General features: G+C 45.6%; 1 protein-coding gene across 2 annotated transcripts; it reads right to left on the minus strand.

Moving 5' to 3' along the window:
• Positions 1-1,932: 1,932 nt before the first annotated feature.
• Positions 1,933-15,913, minus strand: klhdc10 (kelch domain containing 10). Of its 2 annotated transcripts, XM_061252927.1 has the most exons (10): positions 15,507-15,913; positions 10,280-10,372; positions 6,539-6,760; positions 6,121-6,275; positions 5,552-5,700; positions 5,080-5,164; positions 4,701-4,767; positions 4,390-4,437; positions 3,109-3,248; positions 1,933-2,810 (listed from the first exon to the last, which is right to left on the minus strand). In XM_061252927.1, exons 1-10 carry the CDS (start codon positions 15,598-15,600, stop codon positions 2,601-2,603), a joined length of 1,263 nt encoding a protein of 420 aa, XP_061108911.1. In that variant the 5' UTR covers positions 15,601-15,913; the 3' UTR covers positions 1,933-2,600. The 2 variants fall into 2 exon arrangements, with proteins under 2 accessions (XP_061108911.1, XP_061108912.1); XM_061252928.1 differs by lacking the exon at positions 10,280-10,372 and having other exon boundaries at positions 15,507-15,911.
• Positions 15,914-15,989: the final 76 nt, after the last annotated feature.

A 15,989-nucleotide genomic window follows, 5' to 3' on the forward strand; every position in this document is an offset into this window, starting at 1 on the left:
TGTACTGCTCCACAGGGGGGGAAACAAAGGGGTTTATACGAGTAGTTTATTTTTTACACCATTTTGTTTTGAACTGTTTTTCTGAGAACCAAACCACTGCAAATGGTGGCTAACTATACAGGCCCACCAAGACCGTTTCAGAAGTTCCACAAACAAATAATTAAAATCAATTTCCTTAAAAAGGAAACCAGTTATCGCACCACCCCACCTCTAAGCCACATTTAAATCCCAATTCTTCCAACAAGGCTAAACTTTCAACTTGCTCAAATGTCCAGATAATAAAAATAAATACTTTGAAATTAATGAGTCCAGAAAAAGAATGAGGATGCCCAAAATGTACCCAGACAAAAAAAAAAAAAAAAAAAAAAATCACCGATTTATATTCTAAATACAATAATAATCTTTAGAAACTCTAGAATTTAATTCACGAGGCTTTTGGACAGGTTCCATCGACATGTCTTTATCCTATTTAATAATAAAGGCAATCTTTGGAATTAACCCTTAAAATGAAAAAATATTAACATGGTAGTGTAAGAGCAGAAATCGTGTAACGGCAAGTTACAGGAAAAACTATATGAAACCAATCGAAATCGGTTGATTCTTTCTGAAAGGCAGGTAGTGAGGAACATAAATCTGAAATATAATTTCAAATGGCGCCAAGGATACGAGAATGTTAGTCACGGTGCCAAGTAAAGGTCACATTTATTAAATCAGACGTGCGTTGAAAATGGCAACGCTGGCGGCGAACTATGTTTGCAACAAATAGTTACTCTTTAACGATTTAGTTCACGTCAACGCCTTTTTAATAAAAATGAGACTTTGGTCTGTCATTGCCAGCTAGCTTATTCGTTACTTACCTGTGATTTATTTTTAAAGGTAAGAACAAACATTAAATTGATTAAAGTGTATTATAACAGCCAAATAATTATCTTTTGTTCTCATGGCGTTTTCCCTACCAGCAGCCGTTTTTGTTCACCGCGCGCGCACGACCTTTTCAAACGCTTAACTAACGGTTCACCCACCATCTTGAACGCGCGAAGCTTCTGATCGTGAAGTTACCATTCAGCCCCGATCGGGGATTAGAATACACTGCATTCTACGAACGTGAAGTAGCAGACAAACGGACACCATTTTCACACTTGCACTGTTGAAATTTACAAAAGGACCTCAGCCTTCATTTTTGACAACGTAGCATAATTTTAAAAATAATTTACTCTTTTTTTGGGGGGCCTTCTCAAGAGCCAAAAAATAATTTTAAATATCACCATTGCATAAAAAAAGAAAGTTACTTCATTACCGTTAAAATTATTTAGAAAAGGCACTGAATTTCTAAGGAATACGTTTAAACTAATCTAAAACGTTGCACTAAGAGAGGATTGCAATAAGCAAATTTAAGTTAAGTCAGTGTTTTAGACTTACAGGCAGAATTTTTTTAATTTCACATTTTAAAAAGACTACGAAGCACCATATTCACAGTGAAGTAACATTGGGTGTAGAGACAGCTGTATAACCTACAATCTGAAGGTATAATGGAGGAAGACTGGAAACGGGGGTAAAATGCCGAGAACGGATAAATCGCCGGGAAGTGACATTCACCTTAAAGAACCTGTGTCCATCGGATCAGCCAATCACAGCAGCGAAGGCGATAATGATTATAAATCAGCACTGAGATTCAGGCTGAGAATCCATTGTCCTTTACAGAAATCAGCCAATCAGAACACACTTCCTTTCAGCTATGTACCAAAGAGAAGAAAATAAAAATAAAAGACAAATCCTTAAATCAGGATTTTAAATGATCATGCAGACCTTCATAAAACTGGCGAAAATGGAGGTTACAAGTGCACTGCAAAACTTAAGAAATGACAGAGTACACTAAAAAAACTGAAATTTGTCAATGGTATGTTCAAATGAGAAGATACTGGCAAACTACCATTAAGATCGAAAACCATAAATCTGATTTTATTAGAGAAACATAAAAACAGGTAAAAGTGGAGATGCTGAAGGATAAGGACAAAGTGCTGGTGAAACGATGAGAAGAGGTTTTATCGCTGTTCATAATCGGCAGTTCATGCAAACGCCTCAAACGCGCTGATACCTCATTTCTCAGCAGTCTCCTTCACGAACATTAAAACACCTTGATGAGGACGTCGTTGTAGAAACTCAAAAATACAAGCTAAACAGGACGAGTTTGATGGAATTAAAGAGTTTGACTGTAACCTTTACCAGACGTGCGAGCAGGCACTGGCACCCAGCAGAAGTTTAACTTGGCCTTCCGAGTTCAGCGCGCTGCAGTAAATCTCACAGGTGAAGAGGAGAAGCAGGGCTCTCCACACACAGTGTTGATAAAACTGGACTTCCAAAGGGGGGGGGGGGGGCAGGGGTTAAAAGCATCTTTGATAAGTGCAAACAAAACAAAAAGAAAACATTTTTTTTTTTTAAAAAGGAAATAAAAAGGCATCCAACGTTTTGGTTTTAAGGCGGGCTACATAAGAGTTCGGCAGGGGGCAGGGGGCTGGGGCCGGGGGCAGGGGCTGGGGGCAGGGGCCGGGGCCGGGGGGAGCCGGAGCTCCTTGTTCAGTCACGGGGGCCCTCGGGGGCCCTCATTTTAGACGCTCGATGAGATCCTGCGTCAGCCCCAGATTGAGCAGCTGCATGGTGGAGAGGTGGGCCAGCTGGGGGAAGGACCTGAGCAGCCTCTCCCAGCACAGTTCCAGCAGGCTGGGCACCACCAGCCAGATCTTAAACAGAGAGCCAGTCCGCTTGTTCTCGTGAATGTTCACCACGCCGCCGTGGATGTACATGCAGCCGGCCTAGGGGGGGAGGGAGCGAGCGAATGAGAGGAGAACAGACATCGTTTAGCTCGTCGGTTTTCTACAGTGTCGGTTAGAGCACGGAGTGGATGCTACACGTCTTGACTGTGTGCGCATGTGTGCATATGCAGTGTACGTGTGGTGTGTCCGTGTTCTCGGTTCTTGTCTGAGAAATTGCTCAAACTGCTACACATCTTGACTTGGGTGTGTGCAGTGTGTGTGTGTGTGTGTGTGTGTGTGTGTTTGTGTGGTGTATGTGTGGTGTGTGTTTTGTTTATATTTCCCTGGAGCAGCTCACCGGGGTGACAGCAGCGCAGTGGAAGTAGGCGGGCTCGGGCATGACGGCAGGGAGCCTGGTCCACTGGAAGCTCTGCAGGCTGAGCTTCCACAGGTCAGCCAGGATCAGCTCTCCGTTGTACCCGCCGCAGATGAACACGTCTGCGGGGAGCGACAGCGGTGTTAGTGGAGAGACCCCACAGCAGGCTAACAGAATGTTAGCAGTGTTAGCGGAGAGACCCCACAGCAGGCTAACAGAATGTTAGCTGTTTTAGCGGAGAGACCCCACAGCAGGCTAACAGAGCATTAGCGGTGTTAGCGGAGAGACCCCACAGCAGGCTAACAGAATGTTAGCGGTGTTAGCAGAGAGACCCCACAGCAGGCTAACAGAATGTTAGCAGTGTTAGCGGAGAGACTCCACAGCAGGCTAACAGAATGTTAGCAGTGTTAGCGGAGAGACCCCACAGCAGGCTAACAGAATGTTAGCAGTGTTAGCGGAGAGACCCCACAGCAGGCTAACAGAATGTTAGCTGTTTTAGCGGAGAGACCCCACAGCAGGCTAACAGAGCATTAGCGGTGTTAGCGGAGAGACCCCACAGCAGGCTAACAGAATGTTAGCGGTGTTAGCAGAGAGACCCCACAGCAGGCTAACAGAATGTTAGCAGTGTTAGCGGAGAGACTCCACAGCAGGCTAACAGAATGTTAGCAGTGTTAGCGGAGAGCCCACAGCAGGCTAACAGAGCATTAGCGGTGTTAGCAGAGAGACTCCACAGCAGGCTAACAGAATGTTAGCGGTGTTAGCGGAGAGACTCCACAGCAGGCTAACAGAATGTTAGCGGTGTCAGCGGAGAGACCCCGCAGCAGGCTAACAGAATGTTAGCAGTGTTAGGGGAGAGACACGACAGCAGGCTAACAGAGCATTAGCGGTGTTAGCAGAGAGACACTACAGAAGGCTAACGGAATATTAGCGGAGAGACACGACGGCAGGCTGATAGAACATTAGCGGTGTTAGCGGAGAGACACTACAGCAAGCTAACAAAACATTAGCAGAGAGATACCAGAGCAGGCTCACAGAACGTTGGCGGAGAGCTGTCAGAGCAGGCCAACATCACGTTAGCAGGGAAACACCAGAGCAGGCTAATCTCATAAAATCCCTCATAGCCATAAACGCCGAAGCGTTTATGGCTGTGCAGCTGAGCGTTGACGGGTGAACTGGAGTCACTGGTTGGTTATTTTAAACGGTGACAGCTTTACCTCTTCAGCAAAGGGGAGAGAGTGAGGGAGAAGCAGAGGACGGACTCACCGTTGCGTATCTGTACACAGCTATGACACCTCCTGGCAGCGGGATACCCTGTCAAAACAGAAAAGGTCACAATGTGTCCAAACACTCACATTCACAACACATTTACAGTACAGCATTCATCCTCCTGTACCAAACTATGACACCTTACACAACATTTAAAACCAACACCCCTTCACCAAACACTACATCTTACACCAGATTTACAAACCAGCACACTGAAAGCATTGGAGTTCTGGAACACCAACTCAGAATAAAATAAAATAAAAAATAAAAAACCTACTCTCCAAAGGGATAAACACAAAATCGCAAACCTAATTTTTCGTGCGGCTTGGTGGCGATCTCCTCCCAGGAGTTTGTCTCTAGGTTGTAGGCATGAATCTGAAGGACGGACAGACAGACAGACAGATAGACAGACGGACAGTGAAGTCTGGGAACCCTAAATGACCCTCACTATCCACAGGGCTTTCCCCCCCCCCCCAGTTTGGCTATAAAACCTATGAACATTTTCGATGCAATGCGATATTAAGCTATGGCATTCTGTCAACGTACTGAACTTTGACTTGATTTTCCTAGCAAATAAACACAGGGGGTTTGGTGAATTTACTATGGTGATCATTTAACTTCAGAAAAAGGGCGTATTGTTTGGGAAGGCCTTGGCCAGAAGGGGGCACCCCAGAGCTCATGCAGTACCTTGTCCAAAGGATAAGATGTCCAGGAGGTTCCTCCCCCCAGGATGAATATTCTCTGTCCATCGTGTGCTATTTCATGTCTGTATCTGAGGGAGGAGAAAGAGCGGCAACATGGATTAGTCTGAGACCACAGCTTCAACCTGCGAAACCACACCCCAAAACCCTGATCCCCCTCACGCCATTGGCCACTCACACCCCAAAAGGCCGCACCCCTCTAGGGCTGCTCACACCCTAAACCCCCGTCTCTCTCTCCCTCTCCCTCTCCCTCTCCCTCTCCCTCTCCCTCTCCCTCTCCCTCTCCCTCTCTCTCTCTCTCTCTCCCTCTCTCTCCCTCTCTCTCCCTCTCCCTCTCCCTCTCTCTCTCTCTCTCTCTCCCTCTCCCTCTCCCTCTCTCGCTCTCTCGCTCTCTCGCTCTCTCGCTCTCCCCCTCTCCCCCTCTCCCCCTCTCTCTCCCCATTGGCCGGGCCTCTCACCGTTCCTCGGGCAGGTCGTCGGGGGGGTTGTTGGGTTTGAGGTGGATCCACTCACGGGTGGTCAGGTCCAGCCGATGCAGGTCTGTGCTGTAGATGTACCCCGTCGTCCCGCCGAACACGTACAGGTAGCCGTTAATGATCGCCATGGCCTGAGGGGTACAGTGGGGCGTGGCAGGTTAACGCTGACTGACCTCTGACCCCTTACACCCGACACCTGACACCTGACCCGCAAGCCTCGACTCAACACCTTTGTGCCAAGTCCCGGGTGCTTAACTTCATTAAGGGTGCCATTTAAACCCGGATACCGATTATAAATCTTATATTTACACTGTCTTCTCTTCTCTACGGAGAAAAACTTGCCTGTCTGTATGATGAATCATGAGGCTCGACAGCCAATATTCAGCTAAAGAAGCCGTTTTGACATGTTCCACTTTTCGTGCCGACATTTTGCAAGGCAAAACTGAACGGTGTTACGCCATCACCAGGGTATCCGCTCCTGTTGAGGCTTCTCCCAAAGCGACTCCGTTATCATCGTTGGCAAACAGCCCTAAACCCCCCCTTATGTTTACCTGCCCATAGATTCTGCTGGGCTTCTTCCCCCGGCAGTTGAGCAGAGACCATCGCTTGTACTTGACGTTGCAGACGTGGACGTCGTTTCCGTTGTTTTCGCCGAAAGGAATGCCGGTGCCACCGAACACGAGCAGGTTGTTCCCGTGCAGGACCGCTGTTCAGGATAAACAAGGTTCATTTTATCTGGAAGTCTAAAATACCCAACTTCAGCCAAGGTAATATAACATTTATTGTTTTTTTTAAATGGTGAAATATGTAACTGCAATTATCACAATATTAAATGCATGCAAAATGAATATAAATTTAATTTAATTTAAAAGGAAAATGAAAAACATTTCCCCACTGAAACACCCTCCCAGTGGCCAGTTGGGGAGCCCCTGAGGCAGACACTGCCCCCTCCTGGTGTGGAGGACTGACCTGACATGGATGCCAGCTCGGTGGGCATGTAGCCCTGGGTGCGGATCTGCTGCCAGGTGCCCGTGGCGAAGTGGTACCGCCACAGCTCGCGGAACAGCGGGTAGTCCTCGTTCTCCGAGCCGCCCGACTCATCGTAGTCCGGGTTGTACCCGCCGAAGACGTACAGGTTAGCGTTGTCCGCCACGCAGCGGTGTCCACTCCTCGCCGGCGGTGCGCGGTGACCTGGGGGGGGGGGGGGGGAGGCGAGAGAGTCGCGGCCGCGTTAGAGAACGGAGAACGGCGTCGTTTTAGGGAGGAGAGCTTTCCGCGGAGCATCAGTGTTTCAGAACTCATGGGAAAACGGAAGTGAAAACGCGAATAAAGCAAAAAGGCTAATCTGCGCATTTTAGCTCACAAACCCCATCGAGAAAATGAGTCAAGAATAAATAGGTGCATACGGACTGTGAAAATAAGCACATATGACCTCAAAGAAATAAAAAATAAAACGGCAACACGAGCATTCGCACGGTACTCGTCCCTGCCGTTTCAAACGACGATCGCTGCGAATTGGTGTCGTAGCCGCACAGACGCTCGGTGACTGACGTACGAAGACAGCCAGATAACAAGATGCTAATCTGAGGTTTTTAATTGGGAGGCACGCTTTTAATCATGGTAAATTAACCATGCGGCAACCTCTCCTGGCGCATGACCAAGTCATTTTTAGCTAAAACAAAAAAAATCTAAATCAGGAATAAAGTACGCCATGACATTGTGTCTCTTAACATAAAACTGAGATGAAATTGTAAAACCCCAATGACGTCGATAGGCCTGTAGAATACCATTATACTGAAATGTCGTGAAATACCAATGCACAAGTAAGTGAATACCGACTCTTACTTTTCATTTAATAACCAAGAGATAGCCGCCTGTAAGCCAGACAGGGTTATGCATTTCACATGACCACATTAAAGGCAGTTATTGCACAAAGATCAATACAAAAAAAGTGTGCCACTACCAAGAGCCAATACAACTGCTGGACGAAAACATGTCAAATACAACACATATTCCAGATTATATTTTTGTAAAGAGTTAAAGAGTGAAAACCGCTTTCCCCACTGACAGGCTCACATTCCACCCTCATCCATTAACGGATTTCATGTCCCCTGGGGTGCTGTTCATTTCACAGGGATGCGCAGAGAATGTAGCGACGGCAAAGAACAAACATTACGCATTATAAGAGGACAAGCACTCATTTAAAACAAATACAAAAAACAACCAACCAAAATAAAATGACACACTGCACAGTCTTAAAGGGACATTTGACACTTTTGTAACAGTCATTTTGTGGAACCCATCGGTGCAGTGTGAAAACTAGAAACATCTGTTGTTAGAATGGCCGTTCCTCCTGGGTGACAGGCTACCAATTCATTTTCAAGACCTCGTCGAAATGCATAGTTTTAAAAGGCAAACTATGGAAGATATTGATCAATACAATATTTCTGACAATGATACAATTTATCTTTTTTTTTTTTGAGCTGGTAAGCAGTCTCCAGATTTATGTTAGCAACTGAGTTACTATTCTGAGAAATGCAGCAAGCAGTAGTTTCGTTCATCTTAATGCACACACCCATGTGAATCTGCCATTGTGTGCAGGGATGCATCACTGTTCGAATTGCTGGGTCTTTTCTTTAATAAGGCATCAAAAAATGTTTTTAAATGAAGCATATATCAAAACGTACAATTTTTTTGGGCCTTACTGCTCTCGTTTCTGGATGCAATATGCTCTGTAGGTTTAGTTTTAAAACTATACATTTTGGAATGGTTTAATTCATTAGCTGTATGCCGTTTTACCTCCAACTGGACACACTTGTAGCTGCTCATTGTCCCAAATACCAGTGCCCGACGACTTTAAGAATGCTGATGTCACATTCGTTCATTCAACCAATCATTTCTAAGGACGGGATACTTTAAAATTGGAAACAAAGAATTCCAGAAATTTCCAAACACAAAATAGAAGCGTCTGATCACCATGACTATGCATGTGCAATTGCATAAATGACCACTTTGACATCCTCTGTCACAAAAATCACGTATAGTTCAGTACGGTGCATTTTTTACAATCCACCTCATTTGACACACTTTATTGAATGTAGTCCAATATTCAATAGAATATTTCTGATTTGGAGAGTACACACAGAAGCAAACATGTCTCCATACCAGACGGCTTTAAACCCAATATTTGGCTTTAGTCCAAATATTTGCAAGCGGAAGCTGCTCCACTTGTCACTGAGTTTGACAAACAGTGGAGGTTCATGGTGCACAGATGTAAAAGGCTATAGCCTTTCCAGCTAACCCTCCACCCCCACAAACACACATTTACACACAAAAAGTGTGCTTTATACAAGCGAGAGTACCTGGTAGAAAATACTGTCAGAGAACAAGTGACACTGAAATCCACATATCGCCTTAAATCTTCAAACACGTGCACCCGCTGGACTGGCAAACAGTTATGCAGACAGGGATGGGGTACAATGGAGGGGATGGGAGGAAAAAAAACAAAAAAAAACAACAAAAAAAAAACACCAACTTTACAAAACCTTGGTGCTTTAATCAAGCCTTGGTCCAGTATTTACATGATTTCCGTGTTAGTGCGTGAACTGTAAGACTAACGTTGTACTGTGGGGGAAAATAAAATGCATTATTTATCTCTGTGTTCAAAACAGGATATGTGGTCACGCATCTCGACACTCACGGATCCCCATAAAGGCCCGTGTAGCAGCGGTCTGCCAGGGACGTGTCACGAGTGAAAACAATTCAAAACAGGAAACGCTTGACAATAAAAGTAAAAGAAAATAGAGGGGATAGCAGAAGATGCCACACGTCAACAACAAAAAAAAAACCCAATAAATAAAGAAATAAATAAAACACTACACTCGCATCCGTGCCCCGAACACACACTAGCACCCGTGCCACACACACACACACACACACACACACTAGCACCCGTGCCACACACACACACCCCCCCCCCTGCACACACACACACACACACACGCACAAGCAAACAGACACTCAGATGAAGCCACACCCACAGAAGGCTAGTCTGAAGAACCAAGTGCATGAGAGTGGTGGCCCTCATCTCCAAGCCAGAAAGGGGGTTTTGGGAGCTGAGGGGGAGGACAGGAGGAGGAGGAGGAGGAGGAGGACTTTTGCTCGGCTCCTATTGGTCGCTTTGAGCCTTTTTTGGGGGGTTTAATTGGAATTCTTAATCTTTTTAAAGGTCCCATATTGTGGAAAATGACATTCCCCTTGCTGTGTGGATTATAAAGCAACCATATGAAAGCATCAAAATGCAGTCCGCCAAAAAATCCGCACAATCCATATGAAGAACATTTAAACGAGCGGTTTGGACTTCCGTGAAGTTGTGACATCACAACAGCGCACTGGTCTGCTTCAGCACGGCCCGCCTTGTAGCCAGAATAAATCCAAACACTCGGCACAGATGCCGGTTCAGCTTGCTGGAACCAGCCAGCCAATCAGAACAGAGGTTCACTGATGTCAATGAGCCTAAAAAACAGTCACTAAAACGGCCTGTTCTTGGTAAAGCTCATGCGAGGCGCTGGACAATAGGCAAGTAAAAACTGGATAGAGAATTGGTTTTTGGCATCAAAAGCCACACAAAACTAAAATAAAACACTGGAAAAGGTGTACAATATGGGACCTTTAATATATTTAGAGTTTCTGAGCTGGCATGTTACCCACCTTCACTCAAAAACCTGTTTGGGATCCGGAGGCTGGGGCAAGGCTGGGTGAAGAGGCGACGAGCCTGAAGCCACCGCGCTCTCTTCTTTGAGGCTGTCGCCATGATGAGTCAGTCACACAGACAGCGCAAAGACAATGGCAAAAAAAAAAGAATAAACAACAGTCAACTACCACACACCCGCTAACCAACCACCCGCTGACTCCCTCTCCCCAAGCCTGCTGCCTGCCGCCCACAGGGGGAGAGAGAGAGAGAGAGAGCGAGAGAGAGAGAGAGAGAGAGGCAGACAGACACATGGGACATGAAAACAAAATGCCCTTTTCCCTCCCCGAGAGAAGGAAACTCAAGGCGACAGACCTCGTTTAACCCTTGGAAAGCTTGCGGAGATCCTCCCCCCCCCCCCCCCCCCCGCCATTGATGTTCAGATAAGCACCAGAGAGTTTCTCAGAGCAGACTCCAAGCGAGGCTGTGCACAAGTGATTCATGGGATATCAGAGTTTGATTTGCCATTTGACATAAGAGTTAGAATAGAACAGAATAGGAAATGCAAGCCAAGCAGGATTGAATGACAGAACATTTTTTTGCAGCCCCCCCCCCCCCCCCCCCCTTGAGTTGTTCTACATTACATAGCTATATGAATTGAATAATTCATAAATAATTCATTACATTTATTAATGAAGATGGATTTTAATTTCACAATACGTGATTGTCAAGGTTTCTTGCAAAGGAATAACAAATGGCAAATGCAGAAAAACAATACAATTCACCTGAGGTTTTACAGGTGGTTTAGATCATTTGGATGAAAGGTCAGAAGTGGAAACGGAGTTGTGTCACAACATTACCCATGATCCCTTGCAAGGCCAGCTCAGTGGAGAAAGCTGATAAGAGCATGCCGACGCACACAACTGTGATATCCAGCATGCACAGGAGGTGAAGGCCAAACCCACAGTGACACGCTGAAAATGCACTCCCAATAATAGGCCAGGAGAATGGGGGGGGAGAGGGGGGTGCTGGACAAAGGCCCCATTCAAACAGTGAAGCCCAAAACAAAGACATAACGCGTCAACCTTCTTAACAGCAAAGAGAGACAGAACGGTGGTTCAGCAGCGAAATGGCCGTCTCTGATTCCACGTGGCCCGGTCACCTCACCCAGTGAATGAACAAGGGTAAAGTGCCAGCACTTGTGAGCAACAAGGCATTGGAATAAATGTTGCCCATTGTGCCTTACGCTCAAGTGCCAACATGAGGGACAGGCACCGTGACCTTGCCTTAATCTCCAGTCGGTTTAGAAACCTCCCGTTCGTATTGCGTCTATGGAGCCAACTCTCAAGCACCCTTGTGCAACACATTCACCTGGTGGGGTTCCCCCCTCGACCACCCCCACCTCCCCACCACCCCACCACCCCACCACCCATTTCATCTTTTCTCCCAAGCATGTTCGTGTCTCTGTAAAAAGCTCTATACCAACCAGGGGTGTCCAGTCTTACAGGAAATGGGCCGGTCTGGACGCAGGATTTTCTCTTAGCCCAGCGCTACGACACGCGAGTGTACTTGAAGACTATGATTACTTAAATACTTAAATCAGGGCCTAGGCTAAAAGGAAAACCTGCACCCACACTGGCTGTTTCTGGATAAGATTGGAGCCCTCCACTATGTGTCAGAGAGCAGAATACTACATGCATAATATCACAGTACACACATACGTTACAGTTATTTAGCGGACATTTTCATCAAGAACAATTTACAGCTGAGTGCTCCTGGGGGGAATTGGCCCCTGATTAATGTGGTGTAAGGGCCTTGCGCTGGGTCCAACAGCTACACGTCTTATCATGGCTACACTGGGGCAGGATACACCAACCACCCAGATCCCACTCAAGCAGCTTAGCCACTAGGCTATCAGGTGCCCACATACTGGTTGTTGCCAGTTGCATGAACAGATTTCAGCCTTGTTGTGCCAAGTTATTCAGTAAGTGCTACTCAATTTCCTCTGGTGAGCTCTGGAACATGGAAAGCCACATCCCGGCAGCACAGGGGTGCAGTGGGTAGCACAGTCACCTCACAACAATCCCAACTGGGGGGCTTCCTGTGTGGACTTTGCAAGCTCTCCCTGTCCCTGTGAGGGTTTCCTCCGGGAACTCTGGTTTCCTCCCAAAATTCAAAGAGATGCAGGTTCTGCTACTGAGGGAACTGTGCTGTAAATGAGCATGAGCATAAACCTGTATATATAAAAAGGTGAAACTGGATCTGCAACTGGCATCCCGGGCTTAGCCCTCCAGACTGTCATTATTCAAAATGACACAATTATTCCAGGAGAAAAAAAAAAGAAATAAAACAGTTTTGTTTCTGAGTAGGCTAGTGGCCAGGCGCTGGGCTGGGAGAGCTCAGGCACCCTGCAGTGCTGGTCAGTGTCTACGGCTCCATTTTCAGGCACATGGTGGAAGCCTGGCCAGAGGGGCGGGCAGGCAGGGTGGACCCCTGTGCGTCTGTGTGTTCAGGGCAGGGCCTTTTCTAAATATAAACCAGTGCTCCAGCAGCCACAGCACAGCCCCACACCTCGCTGCTGCCAGCGCCGGCTAAAACACGCCCCTCACACAGCCCACCAACCAGAGCAGAGACAGAGCATTACATTATAGCCACTCTGTGACCAGAGGAGGACAGTATGACATCATAGCCACTCCGTGACCAGAGGAGGAGAGTATGACATCATAGCCACACATAGTGACCAGTGTGGGAGAGTATGACATCATAGCCACTCAGTGCCAGAGGAGGAGAGTATGACATCATAGCCACTCATAGTGACCGGTGTGGGAGAGTATGACATCATAGCCACACATAGTGACCAGAGTGGGTGAGTATGACATCATAGCCACACAGTGACCACTGTGGGTGAGTATGACATCATAGCCACACAGTGACCAGTGTGGGTGAAGTATAAATTGATCCCTAGGCTAGGTGTCAAATACAGGTGAGGTCAGTAAGCCCTCATTGGCCAATTCAATGAATGTACTGATCTTCCTATTGAGTATAAATTGCACGGCAGAATTGGCTAAACTACCCATGTCAGACATGAGCTGGTAGATACAGGTACAAAGACAGTAATGCATTATATGCATATACAAATGCATTATACAAGTTAAAAGGACATTTCCCCCACCCTCCATTCAAGACAGTACAGGAAAGTATAGTACAGAGTGTACAGTCCACTGGATATAAAAAAATAAATAAAAAACACTTTTCAAATGCATCATGAACAGAACAAAAAAAGGAAAACCATCATAGCAGTGGTGTGACTGGCCTAAACTGCTAAACTAAATAGCCACCAGTTCACTCATATGGTTGATTAAAAATGTGATGGCATAGCCGTCATTTCAAATAATCACACCAATCACATACAACATCCTGACAGCACAATGACTCTCTGTAACACGAGTCATTATGCATAACATGATGCATAAGGCAGAATTTCTGCACACGTTCTCTCTCATCAACACAGAGGAGCTGTTGGAACCGGATTCTTGTGCAAAATTCTTGTACACTTGTACTTTAACGGCAGGGGCTAAAGTAGTAGGCTATATGGGATAAAATAAATGGATTACAAATGCCTACCAATGAAAACCACCAATAGGTTTTAAGCAGAATTACACTTTTTCATAGCTCCCAAAACGCCAATCTGTCCACAGGGCTTACACACAGGTACTACACTCAGAATGGGACGTTTAACGGTTTCATTTGTTCATCAAGTGCATCGCCCTATATTCTAATCGAACCGACTGACCTCATACATACGGAATTAAACCACCCTCATCCTCTGGAGAGTCATGATTCTGACAAATATTTAACAATTTTCTCCTCATTTTATCATTTTGACATCTACAAATTTACAGCCGGGGGTGTTTGTGAATATACAAATATACCCACAGGAAATGTACGTCTCAATAATTCCTCAAAGTTAATTTTGCCAAAATTCCAAAATTAAGCACAAATCCATATCCTTGCGTTTTAACCCCGTAAATTCAAAATATTGTTCCTTTAACCAGTCGCTGCAGCAGGATCGTAAAACCACAGAGGTTAGGGCTGCGTTTTTCGTTTTTTTTTTCAATCTTGCGGAGAAGAGATCCAGGGTGCAAGCACTGACAGTTTTTTTTAACAGACACTTTCCACATCCAGACAGCAGAGCAGAAATGGTCATAATAAACGCGGGAGCCAACCCTGGTCATGTCTTTACAAATGCTTAAGGAAAAAATGAAAATTGAATGCAAAATTTTGACTTTATGTTGCATGCACTGGTTGCATTTATCCGTTCTTATGAGTGTCTACATTAGTAGGTATACATTAAATGCGCATTGGTATTTTGTACAACTGCGATACACGAGCAGGTCACCAATTAATGATAGGTTGGCTAGCCCTGGCTGGCCGACTTGCCGACAGCATCAAGTGGCATATAACGTGGCTTTTCTCCAATCAGTCGCAGTCGCATGTCAAAACAAACAACCATCACAAAACGATACGTCTCTGAGCTAGACAGCAAGCAATAACTTAAACCCTTCACTTCGTTTTATTAAGAATGCAGACAGCATTCTTTTGCAAACCCGTTTATCAAATGAAGCCAACAACACACATGATCCAAGGCTGACGTTACGATTCAGGTAGCTTACACTAATTTACATTTCCTGTTGCCTTGGCAAAACCGCTCAGCTGACAACCTACACAAACACAGCCGGCGTTCAAGTTAATATTTTCCTCCGATCAGTACTGCAATTAAAAATTCGTTCCATAGTTTGTTTTGCAGTGTAGTTGTTTATTAACTCACCAAACTAAGGTCACTCGCTAGCTAGGCTAGCCAACTAGCACCAGCAATGATTGCATCATTTCTAAAGGGTTAGATATCAACAAATTAGCTCCATCTGTCCAACAATTCAAGTTTTGACGTGATGAATGTCGCTTGTCTACAGCCGACCGAGCCCATGTATTTTAATGCATTATCGTTGCTCTTGAATGTAGCTTCGTTAGCCTAGCTTTACACACAGCTAGCTGCTAGCGAACTATATCAAGCGATCTATTGTAGGCTGTCTAGTTAATTGGCTAGATATAGAAATTATTGCACAGTTCAATTTGTTGCTTGTGAACCACAACGTCAACACGTAACCTTTTATCAACGTTATAGCCAGACAGCTAGCTAGCATGCTAAACGAGAACCAGTGTTATGACAACGGATTGTTTTAAACTGACCTGCTACTCTGAGTGGAGGCCTCCCTGACAGTTTCTCGAATTTATTCAGCTGGTCCAAACTGCAAGTGTTTTCAGCGCCTTCCGCGGCTGACATGATTTCACAAACGAAATTGAACAAACACAACGTTGTTTACGTTAACTTAAACGTTGGACAAAACCTTTAAGGTGTCGGTTTTACATTCCTAATACTGTGCTAAAACGACATCGCTTCTCGGAGAAAAAAAAACCCCCATCTGCCAATCTGCGCGGCCTTTAAATACCGCCGATCTCTCCGATAAGCCGGTGCTGTGAGTTCCGCAAAACTGGGAAGAGAAGATAATGGTGTCCACAGATTTGTGTCCACGGAATGCGTTACATGAAGCCCGCAGACTACATCACTTCAGCTATGAAGACCTTATCAGGCGATGGCAGTACTCAGCAATGAAAGAGAAAAGTCATATTTTTGGGACTGTGCCATTCGCTGCTGAAATGGCAAAATTGTGT

The sequence above is a fragment of the Conger conger genome, chromosome 8 (genome assembly GCF_963514075.1).
Source record: "Conger conger chromosome 8, fConCon1.1, whole genome shotgun sequence".
NCBI lineage: Eukaryota > Metazoa > Chordata > Actinopteri > Anguilliformes > Congridae > Conger > Conger conger.